General features: G+C 40.8%; 1 protein-coding gene across 1 annotated transcript in view; it reads right to left on the minus strand.

The window, feature by feature from the left end:
* The window catches only part of LOC147017956 (uncharacterized), a 666,861-nt gene that overhangs the window by 305,943 nt on the left and 335,918 nt on the right, over nucleotides 1-25,000 (minus strand). The window contains exon 7 of the mRNA XM_085899928.1: nucleotides 6,624-6,825. Within this exon, the coding sequence (XP_085756054.1) occupies nucleotides 6,624-6,825 (202 nt within the window). The remainder of the gene's footprint in view (nucleotides 1-6,623; nucleotides 6,826-25,000) is intronic.

Consider the following 25,000-nt stretch of genomic DNA (forward strand, 5'->3'; position numbering starts at 1 on the left):
CCTGCTTGGCTGTTGAATTAATACCAGGTGGGGTTGACCCGCCTCTCATCCTTCCGAGGTCGGCAAAGAGTTCCAGCTTGCTGGGATGATTGAGCTATTCGAGTATCCTCTGTTGGAGTGGTGACCCGTCCAGGATTATGCCCAATAGCCCAGGAGACTGCTTCGGCAGCACCAACGCTCTGTACAGAGTGTGGTCCCAATGGAATGGATTTGTTGATGAAAACATGCATAGTCTCCTGCTTTCCTCTCCAGTCTTGTGGTAAGCCCATGACCCTTGTCCCCTCCTGCAGCTTACTATCGTCGTGTCATATTTTGATTCCCTCACACCATATTTGGCTCTGCTATTACTAGTGTGTGACGTATGTTAAAACGTACAACAAAAACCGTGACAGGAAGGAAAGAAAGGAAAGCACACTGGGGTAAAAGAGATAGAGAAACAGAATAGCTTGCACAAGAAGGCGGACAATTAGTGCTGAGCGCTAAAAAACAGAGATCTGCAGAAACTGAGGAGCACATAGAAGAAAGGCAGATAATTATAATTAATACATGGAGAGAAAGACGGAGGAGAGATGCAGAAACTCAAGAGCAGAGAGAAGAAAGGCAGGTGACTGAAGCCAAGCAAACAAGATTGGGAAGACAACATCTACATCAAGGACAACAAAATAAAGTGAGACTGGAGTTAGTAGAATAAATTAGAGCAATACAACGAGAAACACTCTGCAGGACAAATGGAAGGTGTGAAACTCATGGAAGGTTGCTCATGGTGTGAAACAAATTATTCTCGAGGAAGCAACATCTGCACTTATATTTTCAAAGAACATCTGCAATTATATTTATAACAAATCAAGGTAAAGTATCCCTTCCTAATCTTCACGTTGTCTCAGCGTCAATGATTGATTTATACTCAAGTGACAGTGAGGGGGGTTAAAGTCCTGATTCCAGATGATAGACAAATAAGAAACATTATTGACCCAGAGGCATTTTTAAAGCAGGTATTTTTTAAAGATCCCAACCAGTACAACTTCCTTCGATGTGGTGTTTCTCTTTTTCGATTTTTGCACTGCGCCCTTACGGCCATGTCTCTACAGCTGTCACACATTTGAAAGCAACATTGAAAATAAGAGTTTGAATGAGTAGGTTTATGGGCAATACATACTTAACATTCCAATAACATTTCACAATTTACCAGAATACTTTTTTTTTGAATGAAAGTTTTTTGGCTGGTGGTTCTGCCTCCATTACCAAAAACAATGGTAAACTAGAAAGCATCGCAAAATGCAAATCCCATCCCACATCCGCTTTGTGCTTGAACTAAACTTGATGAAAATGACAGTAAAAAATATTGTACATTTTATTCTCATGATAAAGATTTGTTGATGATTTGATGACAAAAGCTCAATTGGTAAAAATGTGATGGCCTGGACAGACACACTGAATCCTGATCTGTATTGCGAGGGATGTTTGTATGTCTGTCTGTGTGTCGCCATTTTTCTCAGAGATGGCCAAACGAATCTTTGCCAAACTTTCAGTTTCATCAGTGGATGCCAGGGAGTGCTTTAGGACAAAAAAAGTTGGATTTTTAAAAGATTTTTTTTATTTTGTTTTTTTAAATCACTCAATAGTGCCTCAACCTTTGTATTTATGTGAAAGGTAATATTAAATGATCCCTGACCCCATTCCCCAGTGGGTGAAGGGAAGTGTTTTAAGCCCCCACAAAAAATAGAAAAAGAAAAAAAAATTTGATTTCTTCAAAATGTTAACAGGATTAGAAAAGCACTCTTGCCAGTGGAAAATACATAAAGAAACGTGGAAGCAATTCGAACAAGAAAGGCACTCCTCGATGTCGCGACGTCACCAGATATGCCTCTGCCCACATTCTTACATCATTATAATACTTGTACCGAGTTTGATTTATATCCCTGAACCCAGATTCAAATATTAAATAATTCTGGCTGCTCAACCATGCGTCTGATCAAGTTGAAATTTCAAACATATATTCCACATGTCGACTCAATCATAATTGTGACGTTTCACATCGATTGATGAAGCGGTTCAAGAGAATTATATTTTTTTAACGATTTTCGTTCAAACCAATATAGCTGTCAGACCATGTGACCTATTAATTATTTGTGAACACCCTGAGATATCACACTTGTCTCCCAAGGGGAGAACTTCACATATGCCCAGTTTCAATTTTTTTCCACAGAGCAGTTTCCAAGATAAAGAGGTCCAAAGTTTTTCCTTTTTTTCCAACATGGCTGCTACACCGCGTGACCTATGACGTCAGGATCATCATTAAAAAAAAATGTATGAGTCGTCACACCTATGGTGAAAATTTAGTGTCAATCAGAAAAGCGGTTGCAGAGCAAACAGAAAATTATCATTGACGGACAGCCTTACATACGGACAGAAGGACAACCCGAAAACATAATTGTTTCGACGACTTCGTCAGCGGAGGTATTAAAATGGGCGTCTCATGCTTCATGCGCTGCGGTGGGACTAATACGGGTTATTTATAGTCATTACAACTTTGCCCTTTCACATTTTGACTCAATTCTTCATTATTTTCTTCATATTCTCATCATAAAGGTTTGTTGAAAATTTGATGACAAAAGCTCAAATGGTTAAAAAAAGTTATGGCCTGGACAGACACACACACACACACACACACACACACACACACACACACACACACACACACACACACACACACACACACACACACACACACACACACACACACACACACACACACACACAACATTTTAATGTTCAGATTATGGGTGCATACAGGTCGGAGAGGTTGATTTTTGGGTCACAGGTCCATGGCCTGGACCAACCATCATTTATTTTGCAAACATATATTTGTATTTGACGTATTCGGTATCCAGGTTCCCTCTATCTGTTTTTTTTTTGTGTTTTTGTGTATTTATGGATGTGGAATATAAAGCGATTTAAAAGTAATGCCCAGGAGCAAATTGACTTGCATTTTAATCCCGACTGGAACCAGCATATAGTGACCAATACAAATTAGTGGTACGCACAGTGGAAACTTTAAGATGAGCAGATTTTGACCGAACTGCAGATACTGGTCACAATTTTTGGGACCCAACGAGCCAAACGTTGAACAAAAACGTGTTTTCATGAATGATCAAATATGCACTTTCGGAAACACATTATGCAGTTGAGAGCAAACTCAAGTAACTTGCTTCACCAATCTTTTCTAACAAATGACTTGACCTTGGCAATTATTTCACGACTGATGAGGTGTGACAGACAGCCTGACCGTGGGTCATCTTCAACAGACTCATGCCTCGTCTTGAATTTCAATGGAATTTTAGTCTTGTAAAAATACCATCTGTGATGGGGCGACTATCATCATACAGTACATTAACTACATTTCAAAAGCCTTCATTGACCACCAAAAAAACGAGCAAATGAATAACCCATGGTCTAAATGCACCAAAAGAGTCACAATGGACTGGACATGGAACAGGAAGGACACACACACACACACACACACACACACACACACACACACACACACACACACACACACACACACACACACACACACACACACACACTTGTGTATGTGTACCACATTGTGTATGTGTATACTCCCACCTACCTCTTCTACAAAACCGCATGCCTCTAAGGCAATGGCACCCAACATAAAGTGATCCCCAGGCAGTTCTTTCATTAGCCTTGGGACGAAGTGCATTGTGTGGGTCTCGCAGATTGGTTTAGTAAATGCCTCTGATTCATCATCTGATTCCCAATCTAACCCTGTCTTTTTAACCATAGTACATAACAAGCATGCACGCACACACACCATTCAATAGGCAATTGATAACAAGCACACCATGTTGCCTCCCATGGCTCGGATCCACCACATCTCCACTCCAAACTATGCCACCCGCGCACGAGAGTCGCGCGCCATTATTTCGTTCAAATCTGCGTGCCAATTCCCAACCGGCGCCTTACCTTACTTTGCACCTCGCTCACTAAACCTCACCACTTTGACCACAAACATCTCCTGCACACGGCAAAAATATTCCCACACCCCCTCATAGCCCTGCATCGCGACAATTCGCCACTCTATTTTCAGGAGCACCGCACGACGTTGGATTGTCCTTAGCGCTGCGCAATGCTCAATCATGCAACAGGTGTTGATATATTGATCGCATTTCACCGGGGACGCCCCTGGTGAGCATCCAGAATTGATGCAGCCCTTATCCAGTCTTCAGACCACAGCAAGACCGGGAGCAATGAGGAGGGCTCGTGAGAAGGGTGATCCAGGAGTTTGGTTCGTGGCCCGGGTGTGCATTTTGGCTCATGAGGGGGACCGTGGGTTGCGGGGAAAGTCCGCTGCCATTTGACATTCAGACTGCACTCGGAGTACGTTCAGGGCTGGGGTGCATGCCCTATGTTAAGTCAAGAGTTCCAAGCCGTGCCAAAGCTGGAAGGCAACTGAGCCGGTTTCCGGTTCCTGAGCCTGGCAGGGCATGGCTTGGGCCGCTGTGGCCCAATAGAGGAGCAGGATTCGGACCACAGCGTGTCGCTTTCCAGTTATCACCCCACCCTTTGCCCGGGGCTTATAAAAGGAGTATTGCAAAGCCGCTAAGAGTCTCCTCGCTCTCTTTCTCTCTCCGCTTCGTTCTCCATCTCGTTCTCTTTCTCTCTCCGCTTCGTTCTCCGTCTCGCTCTTCTTCCGAACACTCTTGATTTGTGATTGCCAGAACGCGTCTCTTCTTCGAGTCGGATCCGGGGAAACTTCCGTCCTTCGAGACCCTCGCGCAGCCAGAGGGACCAGTGCGGAGCGCACATTGCCACGAGCCCCAGCAAATAATTAAGCAGGAGATAACGTGCCATATCACAAGGTGGGAATGCTCAGGCGGAGCATCCCATGGAGGTACACACTACACATACAGACCTTTACATAGTGGGTTAAGGATCTTTCTCCTCATGCATCTATTCTCCTCTCTCTCTATCCACCCCTCTATCCCATCTTCTTTGCATGCACAAAGAACATAATTCCTGATTCGCAATCCCATTTTCCTCTGGCATGACACCACACCCCCACATTGCACAACACGACACTTCCCAATCCCACACCTTCGACACGACCAGTATTCCTCCCACCTACCTCTCCATAAGCATTCTCGGTTGTGTTGGTCTGCTGACCATGCCAGGTATTGAAAGGTCATTTACCCTCAGCTGCTTTTTTTCTCTCTGACTATCGAATCTTCTGTGTGTGTGTGTGTGTGTGTGTGTGTGTGTGTGTGTGTGTGTGTGTGTGTGTGTGTGTGTGTGTGTGTGTGTGTGTGTGTGTGTGTGTGTGTGAGATGCCGCCTGTCCTCACATAAATTAAGATTGTAGAAGATATAATGGGATAACTCTGCTCTGTGTCTGCTTTGGAAAGATTGCTTGTTTTTTGCCGCACCCCCACAAATTCCTTGCTATCCCCTGCTGTACATAAAAATAAACCCCATTCAATGTGCTGCATACTTTTCCTCGCTTGATTGCAAATAAATGCTTTGCATCGAAATGTCCCCAACTCGTTTTCTTGTTTTCTTCCATTGGTCCAGCATGGTTCACACCCTCGTTTAGCCGGGATGCTATTCCCCAACGATCTGTTTCCTAGCCCGTACGTGCTTGGCATTCCCACTCGGCTGCATCTGATCTGGTAAGGTGATCAGGTTTGAGCAAGTGCATCCCGAGGGCATGTCGCCCAGTAATTAGATCACGTGACCTGCAGGTAAACAGTATTAGACGGAGGACCCTAAGTCACATGGTAAAATTATTTGTGTTCACGGTCGATTAGCAATCCGCTGCGTCACCAAGTTATTCGTGTGCAATGGCCTGCGATTCTGGAGAGTCTGGTGGAACCCGAGGTAGTTCACCCCTCGTGGTATTCGCCGCCAACCCTGGGTCAGCAACAAACTAAATAAATATATATATATATATATATATATATATATATATATATATATATATAAATATATACACACACACACACACACACACACACACACACACACACACACACACACACACACACACACACACACACACACACACACACACACACACACACACACACACACACACATAGAGCAACATACAAGATATGTAGCATATATAATCATAAATGATAGTCATTGCTACAAATCCTGTGCAGAGGTGCAAAGATAAGGATGGGCTGAGGACTGCTTTGCTGGGATGTCTCTTGTGTTTCTATGCACATTGTCTGCCATGAACATGCATTTGATTTTATTTTAACAAAGTAATATTTATTTAATTGCCTTTTTTTCAATGAAGTAAGATGAACTGAAAATTACAACACTATTAAAAATATATATTGCTTCCTTGTCTTGAACCATAGCGATGCATCTCGCCTCTTCACCAATTAATTTTTGTTTAGGAATATTTCTTATCTTCTTTACAACTGTTACATGACTAATAAACCATAAAACTGCTTGCACATTTCCCTTAATTAGCTCTTATGAACCAGCCCCTCATTCTTGAAGTTACCATTATAGTGACAGAATGTTAGTTTTTATTGCAAATTAGTAAACCTTGAAGCTTACAGCTTGCCTTGCAGCCCACTGTCTGCTCACCTCCTGAAGTGTACGTTTCAGCTTAAGTAACAGAGTCTTTATTGATGTAAACTCCTGTGGTAGGTGTCTCCAGAGTGCCATTTCTGTTGGTCCTCCAGGCTCCTCATTGAGTCGCAAGCTCAAGTGTCTGGACACGCGTGGGCGGCGACCTTGCACCTGTACTGGCATGCTTCCCGGAAGGTCTGCATTGGAACGGCCAACTCTGAAAGGTAAATGGAAAACAGATATTTCTTCAAAATGTCATCTACAAATAGAAACTCGAATAATAGTCATAAAAAAGTGCATAAAGTGACTATTTGTTTTTCTCAGAAAAATCTTCAGGTAAAGGCATGGAGAAATAATCATTTATTTTGGCCTTGTGTGCATTTTATTCCACTGTATAACCTTTCAGGGCATTTGTCATATTACGTGCTTATTACATCCTCAACATTCCATGACGCTCTGCAACACGAGGTGTACCAGTTTCGTGCCAGAACGCGCCTCTTCTTCTTTTATAACGCGCCACCTATGGCGTCATTCAAAAATGTTATAAAGGAGGCACAAAGACCCCTTTTGCCTGAGGACCCAGAATAGCGTCAGTCCGCCCCTGCTTGGGGGTGTTAAGTAGAACAAAATGCCGACAGGAAGATACTACAACGGCACTCGGTGGAGTGCGTACCTCCGCCAGGCTGAACAGTTTACGTTTTGGATCCCACTTATAGGCCAGATCGGGAACCAGACCTGAGCCAAAATCTAATCAGCCTGTTCATGTCACATACCTAACTCAATCCCCTAGTTTTGTCATAACTCATCCACAACTTTTTTAGGTATCGTGCTATACTGTACTACAAAACGTTTTTTGACACATTCCTCAATGGCGAAGAATAACTTACAACTTAAAAAATGCTCGCATCCGGATTCGCATCTTCACTAAAATTTAGCCAATTCCTCGTTGTCACACACCAAATCTATAAATCAAGTTTTGTCTGAATCCGTCCACAACTTTTTGAGAGATCCTGCACACAAACAAACAAGCACGAAAGATGTCGTGCGTAACATGACACTTGCGAAAATCGATAAAACAAATATTACCTTAAAAATAAATGGTGGTTGAACTCAATAACAAAATGTGTAAATCCTCTTCAAATTTCAAGTCAATCGGATGAAAATTGACAATTTTATAAAGTTGGCCTATGATGTCGACCTTTTGGCCTATGTTGACCTTAAAAATACTTTTTGTTCAACTCGGTGACCTGAAATGTAAATCTTCTTCAAATTTCAAGACAATGGGATGAAAATTGAGGACTTTCAAAATTCCACCTAAGTAGTTGACCTTAGGCCTGTGTTGACCTTTTGGCCGATGTTGACCTCAAGAATAATTCCTCATTGAATTCAGTGACCTCATATGCAAATCCTGTTCAAATTCCTAGTCAATCGGATGAAAATTGAGGATTTCAGAAGTTTGACAAAGTTATTGACCTACGGCCTAAGTTGGCCTTTTGACCACAAAAACAATAGGCTTCAGTTGGTGAAGTTTTGTGAAAATCGGTTTAAAATTGTGACCTGTAGGTGACAAACAGAGAGACAGACAATCAAACAGACAGACAGAGTAACACACAAGATCAACCAATACACTTTAAAAATCTTCGATTTTCACAAGTAACAGACAGACAGACAGGGGTGAAAACATAACCTCCATCCACCTTTGGTGGACAGAGGTGATAGCAATCGAGAGTAGCAATAATAGGTACGGTCGAAGCTCAATGTGATTATGAAACTTACACAATACCCTCTATTTGACTATTTGTTGCACTATCTTCATTGGTGTCGGTTCGTTTCTGAGTGTTGCTCAGAAATCTGAGGGGACTGCTGGATCTGTTTGTCCACAGAGATGCCACGATGAAACCCCAACAACCTGGTCAAGCAGATGACACCTCCACATTTCACATATCAGACTTTGGCCAATATCATTACCTCCGCCACCGAAGGTGGACGGAGGTGATGCTTTCATCCCTGCCTGTTTGTCCGTCTGTTTGTTTGTAAGCACGATATCTCTACAAGGTATGGATGGAATTGGACGAAATTTGGTGGACAGGTTTGGTGTGCGCCAAAATCGAACTGAATAGATTTTGGTGATGATCCGGATCCGGATCCGGATGTTTTAAAGAATTTTTGAGTGATTCTTCTCCATTGAGAGATCGGGCCCAAAGCGATATATAACATGATGTCATCTATGGTTATGGACGGATTCGGTTAAAACGTGCGGGACAGGTTTGGTGTGTGACAAGGATGAATTGATTCGATTTTTTAAAATGTTTTTTGTAGACACAGTTGAGGCTCGTATGAGAGCTAACACACACAGAACATACAAGGGGAGCAGGAGACAAATGGGGGGGGGGGAAGGGGGAAGGAAAAAACAGTGGGGAACAGAGACATGAGGAGATCTGTGGAAGGGAGAGGGATGTGGTGGGGTACATGTGGTATACAAGATGGACATTACAGGGAGTTTCAGGAAGGAAAGAAAGCAAGGAGTATGAAGGATGTGGTTTTGGGGTGGATTTGTGGGGGTAGAAAAGATTGTAGTTTTGGATGGGGGAAGATAAGAGATGGTGCTGAACAGCTGGTTTGAAGACCTGGAGGGAAGAGTGGGATTGAAGAGAATGTGGGAGTTTGTTTCAAAGGTGGGGAAAAAGAGGAATGATCGAGTGAAGGTGAGCAGTGATTCTTGATTTTTGGTAGTTTTACCAGAAGGGGTTCTTGGCGGAACTTGAGCACCTGCTGAATTATGGGCGGGGACATCTGAGACAGAGTGTTGGGGGGGGGGGCAGACCTGAGAGGAGATGGTAGAAGACAGACAGACCACCGACCTGCCTGCAGTGAGAGTGAGAGATCCAAAGACTCAGCCACATCATGGGAGATACCACAGGCAGGTCGGTTTTGGTGAATATCCGGATCCGGATGTTGTGATAATTTTTATATACATTTAAGGATTCTTCACAATTTGAGAGATCGAGCCAAAACGATATCTAGCAAGATATTTCAAAAAGTTGTGGACGATTATGACAAAAACGAGGTGGATGAGTTGTGTAGGTGACAAGGACGAGTTGATTACATTTTGGTTTTGGTGCGAATCCAGATCCGGCCTTTGAGTGTGGTACAAAACATAATCTGTTCAACCCAGCGGAGGTATGCGCTCTACTGAGTGCCGTTTCTAATTAAATATGGTCTCATGATCATTCAATCTCGTTTTTATTAATTAAATCTAGCTTTTAGAGACTGAAGCTTTAAGGTCTTCTTCTGGCTAAAATCATTATAGCTTCCAAAACGGTCTTCATGTCTTTCCGCTCCAGTCTGTAAAGCGTGCCACTGACTGGAGCTTGTACGGTTCACCAAATATATCAAAGTGCGATTTGTTTCGAGCAGTGGATTATATAATCATAACAACAGAGTGAAAACTTTGTGCAATAACTGGAAACTCCATTTTAAAGCTTGACATCTCACTGTTATATTGCCGAAGTAGTCATCTCCGTGAGTGCAATGAACAGTTTAACCTGGAGGCATTGTGCATGTGTTATTCTATTTTACTGAGAACTGCTCAAACCGAGCTCAGGATGCTGCCCAAGGTTACAAATGGCACAAGACACAGAAAACCCATCATACATTTGCTGTGCACTGCCAGGACGATGACTGGTTACAATGGTTCAGCGCATGCGTCGCATGCGTGATTAGTGACTGTTTGAAGAATGATGGCATCATGGTGCACAAGACAAGCCTTGCCAAGCATCATATCTCTCGAATCCCAGGTGACCACTGTTAAATATCTCAGTGATGGGGCAATATTCAACAGAAAATGTAAACAAGCCAGGAGGTGACGTGGTTCGCGGGCATTATTGACGAAGCCCTACCGTAAAAACGTATCTCTTCCGTCAAAATTGACCAAATCAAATCGGATTTTTTATATGTTGTACTTATGGACATTACGCACAGCTTCTAGGAAATGAAATTGCGAGAAAAAAAAATCGAGAAAAAAAAAGATATAAAAATAAATATAAAAAGTTCAAGTGGGCGTAGCTCCGCCGCAAGGGGCGTGGGACGCCCCTCATACAAAAAGACACAACTCGACCATGATATCTAGCTTGTGTCCAAGTTTCATCAAGATCGCATCAAACGTCATGGAGCTATGCTCTGGAGAGAGTCACAAACAGACAGACAGACAGACAGACACAACGAAAATAGTGGTCACTGCTAGCGCCCGCGAACCAATAAACTGCCCAATTTGAAACAGCATGAGACCAAGATTGGCCTTGAAACGGAATGGCATTCTATTGTAACATGCGATGGAAAAAGTCAATGTGATGATAATGGTGGAACTGTCAAGTGCTTCACAGTGAAAGCAACCTGTAGGCCACTCCATCCGGTGACATTCTCTCTCCCTGCCAACTGGTTGCCTGGGTAGGCAGCCTGTGCCTGGCACAAAGTTCTTCTTAACATCCAAATAGATGGATCAACAACTGGCTGCAGCACAGGAACAGCGTTTTGGAGTTGCAAGTAAGTGATGACGAACAAGAAGCCACTAGTGCTTCACAGCAGATGGAGCCGATGCAAAAATGTACAAGAATATCAGGACATAGGGGAAGCACAAAGACTTGCACCTCTTGCAGAAAACCATACTCAAGCACAGATTCATCAGCGAGGAGGGTAGTAGGTGGCTGCCATGATGTGTGGCTAAGTAGCAATAATAGATGACACCTCCATGACACCTAAGTAGCAATAAAGTAGCATACCTTTTCCTAATAAATGACAGTTCTGAAAAGTCTGAGGATGTTCACCTGAACTTCATTAACAGATTAACCAGCAACACATCATTGTTTACATGGATCTGAAGAATGGATGAGTCCAATATCTCATTTTGGCATTTTTTTATGTACAGTATAGGATCCAGTTATTATGTCTGGCTGGGAGTGCAAACTGATGAAAACTGTTGTTCACCGCTCCTTCCCATTTCCATATCTCAGCGATGTATGACGTCATTGCGAGGCGCCGAAGGAAGGGGGTACTCAGTTTTTTTCTCCGTTGTTAGTCAGTTCCGAAGGAAGTGACATAAAATGGGGGTCCATGTCCGTCGATCCATCTGTCTGTCCACAATCAATCTTTCGATCATTATTCTGTAACCTGTGCTCAGAATGACTTGAGACAGGAGGGATGATACTTGGGGAGATGCCGCAGAACCTCCCACAATAAAATTTCAGATTTGTCACCAATTGACTTCGTTAATTAGTCGAATCAATTAATCTTCAAAGTCCTAAAACTCGTAGACTATTCATAGTTTTTGCTTCTGGTTTGGTATAATGGTTCTACGGAATAATGTCGACAGCTTGTCTCACCGTTTTTTTCCGAATTTTTGTCCAGGAGGAAAGAAGATGAGTCCTAATGAGTATGAAGTTCATTAGGACCAATTAATCTTCAAAGTCCAAAGACTCCAAGAGTATTCGTAGTTTTTAGTCATTAGCCAGTTCCGAAGAAAGTGACTTATAAAATGGAGGTCCATGTCGGTCGATCCATAAGTCCGTCCGTCCGTCTGTCCACAATCAATTTTTCGATCATTATTCCGCAACCTGTGGTCAGAATGACTTGAAACTCGGAGGGATGATACTTGGGGAGATGCCGCAGAAAATGCCTACAATAAAATTTCTCATTTGTTCCCAACTGACTTAGTTAATTAGTCGAATCAATTAATCTTTAATTAATCAAGTCCTAAAACTCATAGACTATTCATAGTTTTTGCTTCTGGTTTGGTATGATGGTTCTACGAAACAATGTCTAAAGCTTGTCTGAGTGTTTTTTTCGAATTTTTGTACAGGACAGAAGATAGAGTCTTAATGAGTGTGAAGTTCATTAGGACTAATTAATCTTCAAAGTAATAAAACTCCAAGAGTATTCGTAGTTTTTGCTTTTTGTATGGTATAATGCTTCTATGGAACAATGTGTACACATTATCGCCGCGGTTTTTTTTTTCCCTGAATTTTTGCCCAGGAAGAACAATAATGAGTCCTAATGAGTATGAAGTTCATTCGGGCCAGAATAAAAACAATGAATGTTCATGAATATATCCAATATCGATGAAGTCGGAACTGACCATGGCCCACGGGCCGTATTTTCTTTCTTGTTACTTGACTAAAAAAAAATCAATTTTTTGACAAGCATGTTGACCGCCTCCGTTCGTTTGTTTGTGTATTTGTTTGTCTGACCGCTAGCCTCCAGCCAAAACCGCTCAAGAGATTGTTCTGAAATTTTCAGAGATTAATGTCACCGACCCTGCGACGGTCCCGCATTGAAGCTTCGTAAAATTTGGTCGACAGAAAAGGTCTACATAGGCCAATAGGCCAATTTGAGCCAAATTTTCTAAAATCCTCAAATTTCTTCTGATTGACGTGAAATTTGAACAGGATTTGCATATAAGGTCAGTGAATTCAAACACCTATTACTTTTGAGGTTATCATAGGTGAAAAGGTCAACATTTTCCAGGAGGTCAACCCAAAATCAGCCAAATTTTAAAATTGTTTCCAAAATTGTCAATTTTTACCTGATTGACTTGAAATTTGAAGACCATTTGCATATCAGGTCGCTGAACTCAACCACCTATTAATTTTGCGGTAAATGTCGGCCAAAATACCAATTTGCCCCAAATTTTCTAAAATCCTCAATCTTTATCTGATTGACTTGAAATTTGAAGACCATTTGCACATGATGTCAACAAACTCAAACACCTATTAATTTTGAGGTTAACATCGAGCAAAAGGTCAACATAGATCAAAAGGTCAACAACGGCCAGATTTCTAAAATCCTCAATTTTCATCCAATTAACTTGAAACTTGAAGAGCATTTGCATATCAGACCACTGAATTCAACCACCTACTAATTTTGAGGTAAACATAGGCCAAAAGGTCTACATAAGCCAATTTGGGCCAAATTTTCTAGAATCCTCAATTTTCATCCGATTGACTTTAAATTTGAAGAGCATTTTCATGTCGGGTCGCTGAATTCAACTACCAATTAATTTTAAGGTCAAAATTGTCAACACAGGCTTAATTTCTAAAATTGATAGATATGGCCAAAAAACTAAATATATCACTATATCTCAAAAAGTTGTGGATGAGTGATGACAGAATAAGGAAGATGAGTTGAATAGGTGACAAGAACAAGCGGATTGGATTTTGGTTCGGATTCAGCCCATCATTGGGATACAAAACATGAACTGTTCCACCTGGAAGAGGTTTTCACTCCACCGAGTGCATTTCCACTTTGTGCTGTTTTTCCAAGTTTTTTCACGCGGAGTGATTTTTCATTTGTTTGTTTGTCTGGACAATATCTCAGCTATCCTTTGATCTTGTTGGCTGAAATTTGTGGAGAAAAATGAAGATATGCTTTGGTAAAAATGTTATTTCTATATTTTTTGATGAATCAATTAATTGATTTATTATTTAATTATTATCCATTTATTAATTACCTATTTATTTTATTTCTTATCCTGGCAATATCTCAGTCACCTTTTGAGCTCGGAAGCTGATATTTGGACATTACAGTGACAAAATGATTTGGCTATAAAGGGTATTTTTGATTTATTGATGAATCAATTAATCGATTAATTATTTTCTTTCTTGCTTGTCGGGGCGATATCTCAGCCATCCTTTGATCTAGGAAGCTGAAATTTGGGGACAAAAGTGAAGATGTGTTTTGGCAAAAACATTATGTTGCAATTAGCGAATTAATTGATTAATTACTTAATTATTATCGATTTATTGATTACTTATTTATTTTATTTCTCATCCTGGAAATATCTCAGGCACCTTTTGAGCGAGGAAGCTGATATTTAGACATGGCAGTGACCAAGTGATTTGATTAAAAATATCATTTTGAAATTTTTTGATTAATAAAAAAAATATTTAATTAATTATTATCGATCGATTAATTACATATTTATTTTCTTTCTCATCTGGGCAATATTCTCAGGCACCTTTTGAGCTATGAAGCTGATATTTAGACATGCAAGTGACCAAGTGATTTGGCTATAAAGGGTATTTTTCATTAATTGATGAATCAATTAATTGATTAATTATTCATTTTTCGATTAATTGCTCAATTTTCAAAAAGTTGCAGATTCGGATGAAACAGTGGTGGCTTAGGTATGCTCTTCGACAATTGATTAATAAATTAATTATTGTATTATTATTATTATTATTATTATTATTATTATTTTTATTTATGCAATTAATCATTCAATTATTGTACACCGCTCCCTTCCAATTCCGACTCCACGTGCTTCAAGGCGGCATCGCTGGGTACCAAAGACGCCCCGGCGATGTCTCGCGCTGGAGGATTTGTTATTTATTTATTTGGCATGGGGGCTAGGGTGTAGGCAGGCTGAGGCAGACGAGGCAGTTGCCTCGTCGCTCATTTCCTGAAATATGATCTGGCCTGAGCCCTCTGGCCATCTGAGCCTCCTGGGGAGTAAACTACCAAAGCTACCCGGCAGTGCTCTGAATACTCTTATCTCCACTCCTATCACAATACCTAAATAGGACAGTTCACCTCTTTTCGCCTCATCGCTTTTGGACCTCTGGCTACGCCCTTGGGGGGGGGGGGGCGGTGTACTTTGAATGTACCGCAAGTTGTATAACATATTATCATGATGTCAGTGTATTATACAGCACATATTATTGGATAGTTCCATGAAAAAGTGGACATGATCAAGAAAAAATGAAATTTTTTGAAATCTAAAAAAAGAAATTTGTTTTTTTACAACTCTTTAGGACGATATTTTAAGAATCGATATATATATATATATATATATATATATATATATATATATATATATATATATATATATATATATATATATATATATATATATATTTTGAATTGGATTTCAGTTTGGCCATAAATTAACCCTATAGCTTTAACTTGTAGTGACCAATATATATGGTCAAGGCTCATGGAAGAGCTAGGACACAGAACAGATCAGAACACAACATAACAAAGGGAACAGCAAGAGAAAGGAAAAAAGCCAAAATCAGGGTGGAGGGAGAAAGTAGATGGAGATGGACAAACAATGGATGCAGGTAACGATGAGGGGTAGGGAGAATGCAAGAGGTGGACAAGATGGATACATAAGTAAAATTTTGAGAGGTGTGAAGGTGGTGGGATGGTTTAAAGGGTGTAGAAAATATTATGGAATAAAGTGAGTTTGAAAGGTGGTTCCACAGGCAGGAAAAAAAAGAGGAGGAATAAATGAGTGGCGGTAAGCAGTGGTCCTGCATTTAGGCAGTTTCACTAGGAGGGGGTTGCTGGTGGACCACATGCGTCCTGCAGATGCTTGAGGGAGGGAATAACTAAGTACGGAGAGGGCAGAGTGTGCAAGACTGGAAAGGAGGTGGAAGAAGACAGGGATCACCAACCTAATAATAAATGAATTGTTAAAGATGGTGATGGCGAAGTGATAGGTCCATAGACTCAGCTTCATTGCAAGAGATTACAATGATCGTGAAAGTCTTTGTTTCCACAGCGTCAAGCTGAGCAAGATATGAGGCAGGGGAACCAGCTCAGAGGGGAGAGCAGCACTCCATCAAGCTGCAGATGAAAGCTTGTCGGTGTATTGAGCTCAGGTGTGTCAAGGAAGGACTTTGCACATTGGAGGATGCTGAGCCAGCGTCTGGCTTTGAATGCCAACTTTGAAATGTTTTTTGCGCAAGAGAGATCCCGGCTGAGAGTGAGACCCAAGTGTTTGAGTGACTGAACCTCTTTGAGAGGGTTGTTGAGAAAGTCGATGGGAGGGTTTACGGTACGGTCCTTTTGGAAAGAGAGAGGGAGTCAGTGGGTGGGACTTCTCAGGATAAAAGACATGCTCCAAGTGTTTGACCAGTTTGTGATTTTTGTCAAGGTCTGACGAGAGGGAAGAGGCTGCTGCTTGTCAGTCAAAAGGATGAGGGATGTCACAGCAGAGAGTGGATTCATCAGCAAAAAGATAGAGGATTTTCCAGCGAGTCAGTGAGATCAATGATGAAGATGAGGAATACGATGTGACTTAGAACACTGGAGTACTCCAGCCTTGACAGGGAGAGAAGGTGAAAGGGTTCCGTTGAGAGCCACACGTTGGCCACGAGAGTGGAGGACGTCGTTAATCCAAGAGTGTAGTTGGCCTTGGATTCCATAGAAAAAACAGTTTGGAGAGTAAGGCATGATGGAAGAATGTATCAATTGCTTGAGATATGTCCAGAGTGATGGCCCTGATCTCATGTCTGATATTGAAGGCCTCCATTCATTGTTGGGAGAGTTGAAGCAGCATGTCGAAAGTCGAGTGACAAGGTCTGAATCTGAGTTGATTATCTGAGATGAGGCTGTTGGAGAAAAGGAATGATTTCCTATCAACTGCACTGATGGATTCCATGAACTTGCTGATGATTGAAAGTAAGCCAATTAGTCTGTAGTCAAGAGGATCCGTTTTTGCACCTTTTTATGTGATGCTGTGTTGTTGGCAGATTTCCAAGCAGATGGAAGATGACCGACAGTCAATGATAGAGTGAGTCAATTTTTACTAGTCAATTTCTTGATTATTAGTCAATTTTTAGCTGTTTAAAAAACAAACGAATCAAGTATTTTCTTTGGGATTATCATTTACTGCACAATTATTGCTTCAGATGAATCTATTTCAGCATTCAAAACCTGTTCAGAATTTGTTTTCAGGTCTTTCACTTCTTCATCGAATGATAAGTAAATGGTGGATTGATTTGTGCCGCACAACAGGTTATAAACTTTTTTTCCTTCTAACGATTAAACGCATAATTTTACACTTTGAAATCAAAAACTTTCTGACATCATGACAGGAGCAATAATTTGGCAGAATATTTCTGTGAAACTCCTTTTTATACTTTGTAAATAATTAATGAAATAATTAAATAATTTATTCTGTCCCGTACAACACTTTGTTCTGTACAATATGAATATGTTCCGCACAACAGTTTCCGATATTTCTTGATGAGGCATAGTTTTTCAGTGCAATTGTACAACTTCCATAGGGATCACAATGTGACATAAGGATGAGATAACAGCACAAGTTTTAGTTCAAAGGTTTGACACCATGGTGTCAAATCCACCGAGCAGAAGCACCATCAGTGGCATTTTCCAATATCATTCAAAGAGGAAGGTGTTTTGGTTCATTTTTTGGGGGAAAATCTGGATCAAAAACATGAAATGGTAAGTATAAATTGCAGCTTGTTAGAAATAGAAGGTCACAATATCATTGAGAACCATGTTAAGAAATAATAAATAATAAAGTATTGTGTGAAATTCATTAAATGCTGCACAGTATTGTTTTGTGAAAGGGCCTGTATAATATCAAAGAGGCCTGTCAGTGTCAAGATCCCAGGTGCTTACTGACAGCATTCGCATCCTCAGGCAAGGCACCTCCAACTGTTCCATCAATTGATGGAATGAATTTTGGGAGATCAAGTAATAAGTCGGCCCTTTGAATGTTATGTGTAACTACATGAGTTAACTGTACCTATTAGTTGATTGTAATATATGGCTGAAGTGATTTTTAATTCAGCGAGAGTTAATGACATATGTACAGTGTACACTACTGGTCAAAAGTTTTAGAACACCCCCATTTTTCCAGTTTTTACTGAAATTTAAGCAGTTTAATGTTTCAATGTACTCTGAAATTAATAGAACAAATAAACAATTGCAGATAAAAAATAAATCATGGAATCGTTTTGTTGAACAAAATTTCATCTAAATTCTTGACTCATCAAAGTAGCCACCTTTTGCAGATATAACAGCCGAACATACTCGTGGCATTCTTTCTACAATGAAAATCAAATATTGTTTGGAAAGTTCTTCCCAACACCGTTGCAGAAGTTCCCACAAATGTGTTGCACTTGTAGGTTGCTTTGCTTTCACCCTTCTGTCCAGTTCATCCCAAACCAGCTCCATGGGGTTTAAGTCTGGAGACTGTGTTGACCATTCCATGATTTGAAGCCCACCGTCTTGTTCTTTTCTTCTAAGGTAGTTCTGACATAGCCTGGAGGTATGTTTTGGGTCGTTATCTTGCTGTAGGATGAACGGCTGACCAACTAGGCATAGACCATAGGGTATTGCATGGCGCTGCAAAATCTTGTGGTAGCCCCTTTGGTTCAGGGTGCCAGTCACTCTGAGCAAGTCACCGACTATGGATCCATCAAAAGAGCCCGAGATCATCACGCTTCCTCCTTCATGTTTGACAGTTGGTGTCACACACTGAGGAACCATCCTTTCGCCTACTCAATGGCATGCAAAAACCCTGCGTGATGAACGGAAGATTTAATATTTTGATTCATCGGTCCATAAGACCTTCTTCCAGTTTTCAGGAGTCCACTGGTGGTGCTTCTTGGCCCAGGCAAACCTCTTTTTATTATTCTGCCATCTGAGCAACGGCTTTCTTACTGCCACTCGACCTGTCAAACCTGCAGCTCAAAGTCTTCTCCTCACAGTTGAAACTGAGACTTCCTTACTTCAACCAGTGTTAAGCTGTGCTTGAAGCTGCTGTCCTGTGAGCCGCCTATCACACAAGCTGTTGACTCAAAAACTTGTCCTCTGATTGTGTTGTGGCTTTGGGTCTACCAGACCTCTTCCTTTCAGAGTTTCCTCCAGTTTCCAAGTGCCTTTTGATGGTGGAGGAAACTGTACTCACTGACACTTTGGCTTCTTTGCAAGTTCTCTCAAGGAAAGACCAACACTTTTAAGGGTTATAATGGTTTGCTGTCTTCCTTTGTTAATTGTCTTTTTCTCACCATTATGATAGCAATATACTACTTCCTGCAGTGCAATATTGTCCAAATAATACTTCAGAGGGTGTGGCAATACAGTCGGTTCCAACACTGCTTTTATACAAACAAAGGGTTTGTAACTAATCGACAAAAGTTTGGACACCTGAAGGAATTGTTTACAACAACTTCCAAGGCTTACTTTACTTCCATTGCTGCAGAACAGCTGCAGTTGCTAACCCATTATTGTTCTCTGAAAAGGGCCCTTTTTATCAACTCTGAAATTTCCATTATTTTCAGTTTTTGGTTACCTGAGCTTTTTTTTAACCTCTGGCATTTTACTGCTTAGCTTTGTACCATTGCAGGGTATTCACTGCAATTAAACTGCTTAAATTTCAGTAAAAACTGGAAAAATTGGGGTGTTCTTAAACTATTGACCGGTAGTGTGTGTGTGTGTGTGTGTGTGTGTGTGTGTGTGTGTGTGTGTGTGTGTGTGTGTGTGTGTGTGTGTGTGTGTGTGTGTGTGTGTGTGTGTGTGTGTGTGTGTGTGTGTGTGTGTGTGTGTGTGTGTGTGTATATACATATAAATGTATAAATGTATTTCTATGTGTACATATATATATATATATATATATATATATATATATATATATATATATATATATATATATATATATATATATATATACGAGGTGTGTTCAAAAAGTATCCAACCTTAATTTTTCATGCGTAAACAAATGAAGCTAGGGAGGTGTGGTTTGGTGCACGTATGAAGGCGATCCTAATCCATGTGCGTGAATATTTTCCCGCCTGCAGAAGCTGTCAGTCGCCAACAGACCGCCGATGAGTGAGGAAGTGTAAGTGAGCGCCGTCCGATTTTCGTTTATGACAAAATGACGGAACACTGTGGTCTCATCGCCAGTGATCACTGTGTTGAAGAAGTTGGGATCGCTGTTCACAGTCTCCAGCATGTCCTGTGCGATCTCCAAACGGAGTTGCTTCTGCTCGCTCTTTAGCAGCTTTGGCACGAACTTCGCTGAGATTCTCCTTAAGCCCAAATCGTCAGTCACAATGGAATGAACGGATCCAATGCTGACGCCCGCCTCATCTGCAAGTTCTCTGATCGTGATTCGATGATCCTGCATCAGCAGGGTCCTCACTTTGTCAATGACGATCTCATTTCGGGATGTTGAGGGCCTACCAGAACGTGCTTCACTTTCCACTGATGTGCGACCATCTTTGAAGCGGTTGTACCACTCTTTTATCTGTGTGGTGCCCATTGCTTCGTTCCCCAAGGCCTGTTGAATCTTGCGGATCATTTCCACTTGGGAACTGCCAAGCTTTATGCAAAATTTGATGCAGTAGCGTTGTTCAAGTTTTTCCGTCATTTTGTCAAAAACGAAAATCAGACGGCGCTCACTTACACTTCCTCACTCATCGGCGGTCTGTCGGCGACTGACAGCTTCTGCAGGCGGGAAAATATTCACGCATACGGATTAGGATCGCCTACATGCGTGCACCAAACCACGCCTCCCTAACTTCATTTGTTTACCCACGAAAAATTAAGGTTGGATACTTTTTGAACACACCTCGTATATATATATATATATATATATATATATATATATATATATATATATATATATATATATATATATATATATATATATATATATATATATATATATATATATATATACACACACACACAAAAGTACTCTGCAGGCAATATATTTTATGTTGTGATAATTTTACCAGCGTATATGAAGAACATTTTCTTCAACTTGCATTGAAATGCCCGTGATTGTCATTGATAAAAAACACCATTGACATGGAAGCTGTGTCATTGGCACTCGAAGCTACCAAGTTAATGAAATAAGTAAATAAATATTAACATGCCATTTATTCATTTCAAGATTCAGCGAATCCTCTCTGTCCCAAATGGGGAAATACAATTTCACCAGTTTGACTAATGGTTTCCATTAGTAGCCAAAGATGGCTGTTCACACATGATATGTGAACACCTTGGAGCATCACTTTGGTTGCTGTGTTGGAGCTGCAGTCTGCAAAGCAACCGCACTGAGATAGCAATAGTGTATCCTGGTGTCAAGGCAAAGTGAAGACCAGACCATTTTCCATTCAGTAACACACAGTTTAATTTGCAGTTAGTTCAGGGTGCCGGCGATAACTCACCTATTCTTCCCAAAAGACCATAACACCTCCCAGGTAATACTAGCAGATGGGACATCTAGTTTAAGGTCCACTCGAAGGATGATACACTTGTCGTGCAACCCCCGCTTATGATGAAACACCAAACTGACAATTTATAGTCTGGTCAGGAATCAAACCGAGTCGACGCAACTCAGGAGTTCAGCGGGCTACCTCTAAATTATCCCGTTGGACTACCAGTTCCAGTGTAATGCCTACCAATGCTGTGGCAGCAATGAGACATTTATCACTCACAATCTAGAATAAGGCCTGGGTTGAATAAAATAATGGAAAATCCTGGAATAACAATCATAAAAAAGAATCAAGGAAAGATTTAATAAAAATAGAATGGCCTGGGGAGCTTGGCCAACTGAGAAGAGCTCCTAAACCCAGAGGGCACAGGTTCACTTACCCATACATAACATTGTCCATCACAGGTGCACTGTTGTATTTTCATGTAGTACCTGCACAAACTATTTCATGAGTAATGATAAGTGTGAAAATAAAACAAAATGAAAAGCTTGGGGTGAGAGAGGTGGGAATGCAATCTACAAATGGAAGAGCTGCACCGTGCTTATTGATCCCACTGCCGGAGATACAAACCAACCAAAATGAGACTCTTATCTCAGCATTGTGATCATAATCAGCCTTGTTCCAATAGGGTTTGTTCACATACAGTTAAATTACAAAGTAGATGCAAAAAGTGGTAATAAATTGCATCAGCACTATCTTCAAAATGCCAGCAACCATTCCGCTGTTTGTTTCATTTTCATCAAGCCACTGAAATTGTATTAACCGTCAGTGTGTCGGTGATAAAAAAAAACAAAACGCCCGTTGCAAAGAATCAAATTTGGAACAAATCTCTTGTTCACTTATTCGAAGACACGTCGCAATACCCGTAATAAATTTTCCTCCTGTCCAAACAGATGCGCCAAAATATCTTCACGCTCGGTGGTTCAATCTGATTTAAATGGTGCCTCCGTCCATAGAGGCTTATCTTCACACACACACACACACACACACACACACACCATCATTGTGGGGAAGAATAGGAAAAGAAAAGGGAGAAAAAAAAAAACAATGCAAAAAGCAGGCATTAGGAAAATGAATGTGCTCGACATCCATCCATCTATATCTCTCCTCTTACCATATTCTCTGTCTCTGTATCTCTCTCTCTCTCTCTCTCTCTCTCTCTCTCTCTCTCTCTCTCTCTCTCTCTCTCTCTCTCTCTCTCTCTCTCTCTCTCTCTGTCTCTGTCTCTCTGTGTCTCTCTGTGTGTCTCTCTCCATATCTCCATCCACCTCTCGATCTACAGCGGCAAAAGCCATGATAAAGTTTATTATTAGGTGGGGGGAATAAGTGAGGATAAATGCGGAGAGGTTAGAGATAAATAATTGCTCTCAGTTGTGCACTAAACAAGGACGGTAGATGTCAATAAACTGTGCCTGATGAGTACTATTCCCCAAAAGATACAAGATCATTTGAACAATTTGAATGAATGAAGCAGGATAGCACTGAGCTGTCAGAGATTACATCACCATCACAAATATATCACATAAAATAGACAGCAAACGAGAGCAACAACAATAACAATGATCACACAACAGCAAACAAAAAGGAAACAGCACTTCATCATCTTGAAATATGGAATAATGGAGCATGCAGAATAAAAATTATTATTATATGACAAATTGTGAGGTTTCGTATTATAAAAAAGATTTAGCATTTAAAAAAAGTTTCAACTGAAAGGTAATTGCATTGGACATGCCTGAGTGAACAATAACCACTTCAACATGTGAAAGGAATGATCAGGAAGGACGAGATGTAACGAAAATTGTTACAACAGAAAACAATTTCCATGAAATTAAACCAAAATTCAATAAATTAATTAGTATTTAAAAAAAAAAAACAGGATCTTACACTCATGGAAGGGGTGAAACACAAATCATGTACCGATGCAAACAACTACATGAGGCAACACAGGGACTTGACGTGAAGAGACAAACACAGCCTTCAATCTGGGGGAAGTGATGTTACCTCCCGTGGAACTCTGGGTTTTAGTGACAATCTTTATAATGCCATGGTACGAGTGACACCATCTTTATAAGGCTATGGTACGAGTGACACCATCTTTATAATGCGATGGTACGAGTGACACCATCTTTATAATGCTATGGTACGAGTGACACCATCTTTATAAGGCCATGGTACGAGTGACACCATCTTTATAAGGCCATGGTACGAGTGACACCATCTTTATAATGCTATGGTACGAGTGACACCATCTTTATAAGGCCATGGTACGAGTGACACCATCTTTATAATGCTATGGTACGAGTGACACCATCTTTATAAGGCCATGGTACGAGTGACACCATCTTTATAATGCTATGGTACGAGTGACACCATCTTTATAAGGCCATGGTACGAGTGACACCATCTTTATAATGCCATGGTACGAGTGACACCATCTTTATAATGCTATGGTACGAGTGACACCATCTTTATAATGCTATGGTACGAGTGACACCATCTTTATAAGGCCATGGTATGAGTGACACCATCTTTATAATGCCATGGTACGAGTGACACCATCTTTATAATGCTATGGTACGAGTGACACCATCTTTATAAGGCCATGGTATGAGTGACACCATCTTTATAATGCTATGGGACGAGTGACACCATCTTTATAAGGCCATGGTACGAGTGACACCATCTTTATAATGCTATGGGACGAGTGACACCATCTTTATAAGGCCATGGTACGAGTGACCCATCTTTATAATGCTATGGTACGAGTGACCCATCTTTATAATGCCATGGTACGAGTGACACCATCTTTATAATGCGATGGTACGAGTGACACCATCTTTATAATGCCATGGTACGAGTGACACCATCTTTATAAGGCCATGGTACGAGTGACACCATCTTTATAAGGCCATGGTACGAGTGACACCATCTTTATAATGCTATGGTACGAGTGACACCATCTTTATAATGCTATGGTACGAGTGACACTATCTTTATAAGGCCATGGTACGAGTGACACCATCTTTATAAGGCCATGGTACGAGTGACACCATCTTTATAATGCTATGGTACGAGTGACACCATCTTTATAATGCTATGGTATGAGTGACACCATCTTTATAATGCTATGGGACGAGTGACACCATCTTTATAATGCTATGGTACGAGTGACACCATTTTTATAAGGCCATGGTACGAGTGACCCATCTTTATAATGCTATGGTACGAGTGAAACCATCTTTATAATGCTATGGTACGAGTGACACCATCTTTATAAGGCCATGGTATGAGTGACACCATCTTTATAATGCGATGGTATGAGTGACACCATCTTTATAATGCTATGGTACGAGTGAC

Source organism: Eptatretus burgeri, chromosome 10, assembly GCF_056783735.1.
Source record: "Eptatretus burgeri isolate ZD-2024b chromosome 10, Ebu_testis_v1, whole genome shotgun sequence".
Taxonomy (NCBI): Eukaryota; Metazoa; Chordata; class Myxini; order Myxiniformes; family Myxinidae; genus Eptatretus; species Eptatretus burgeri.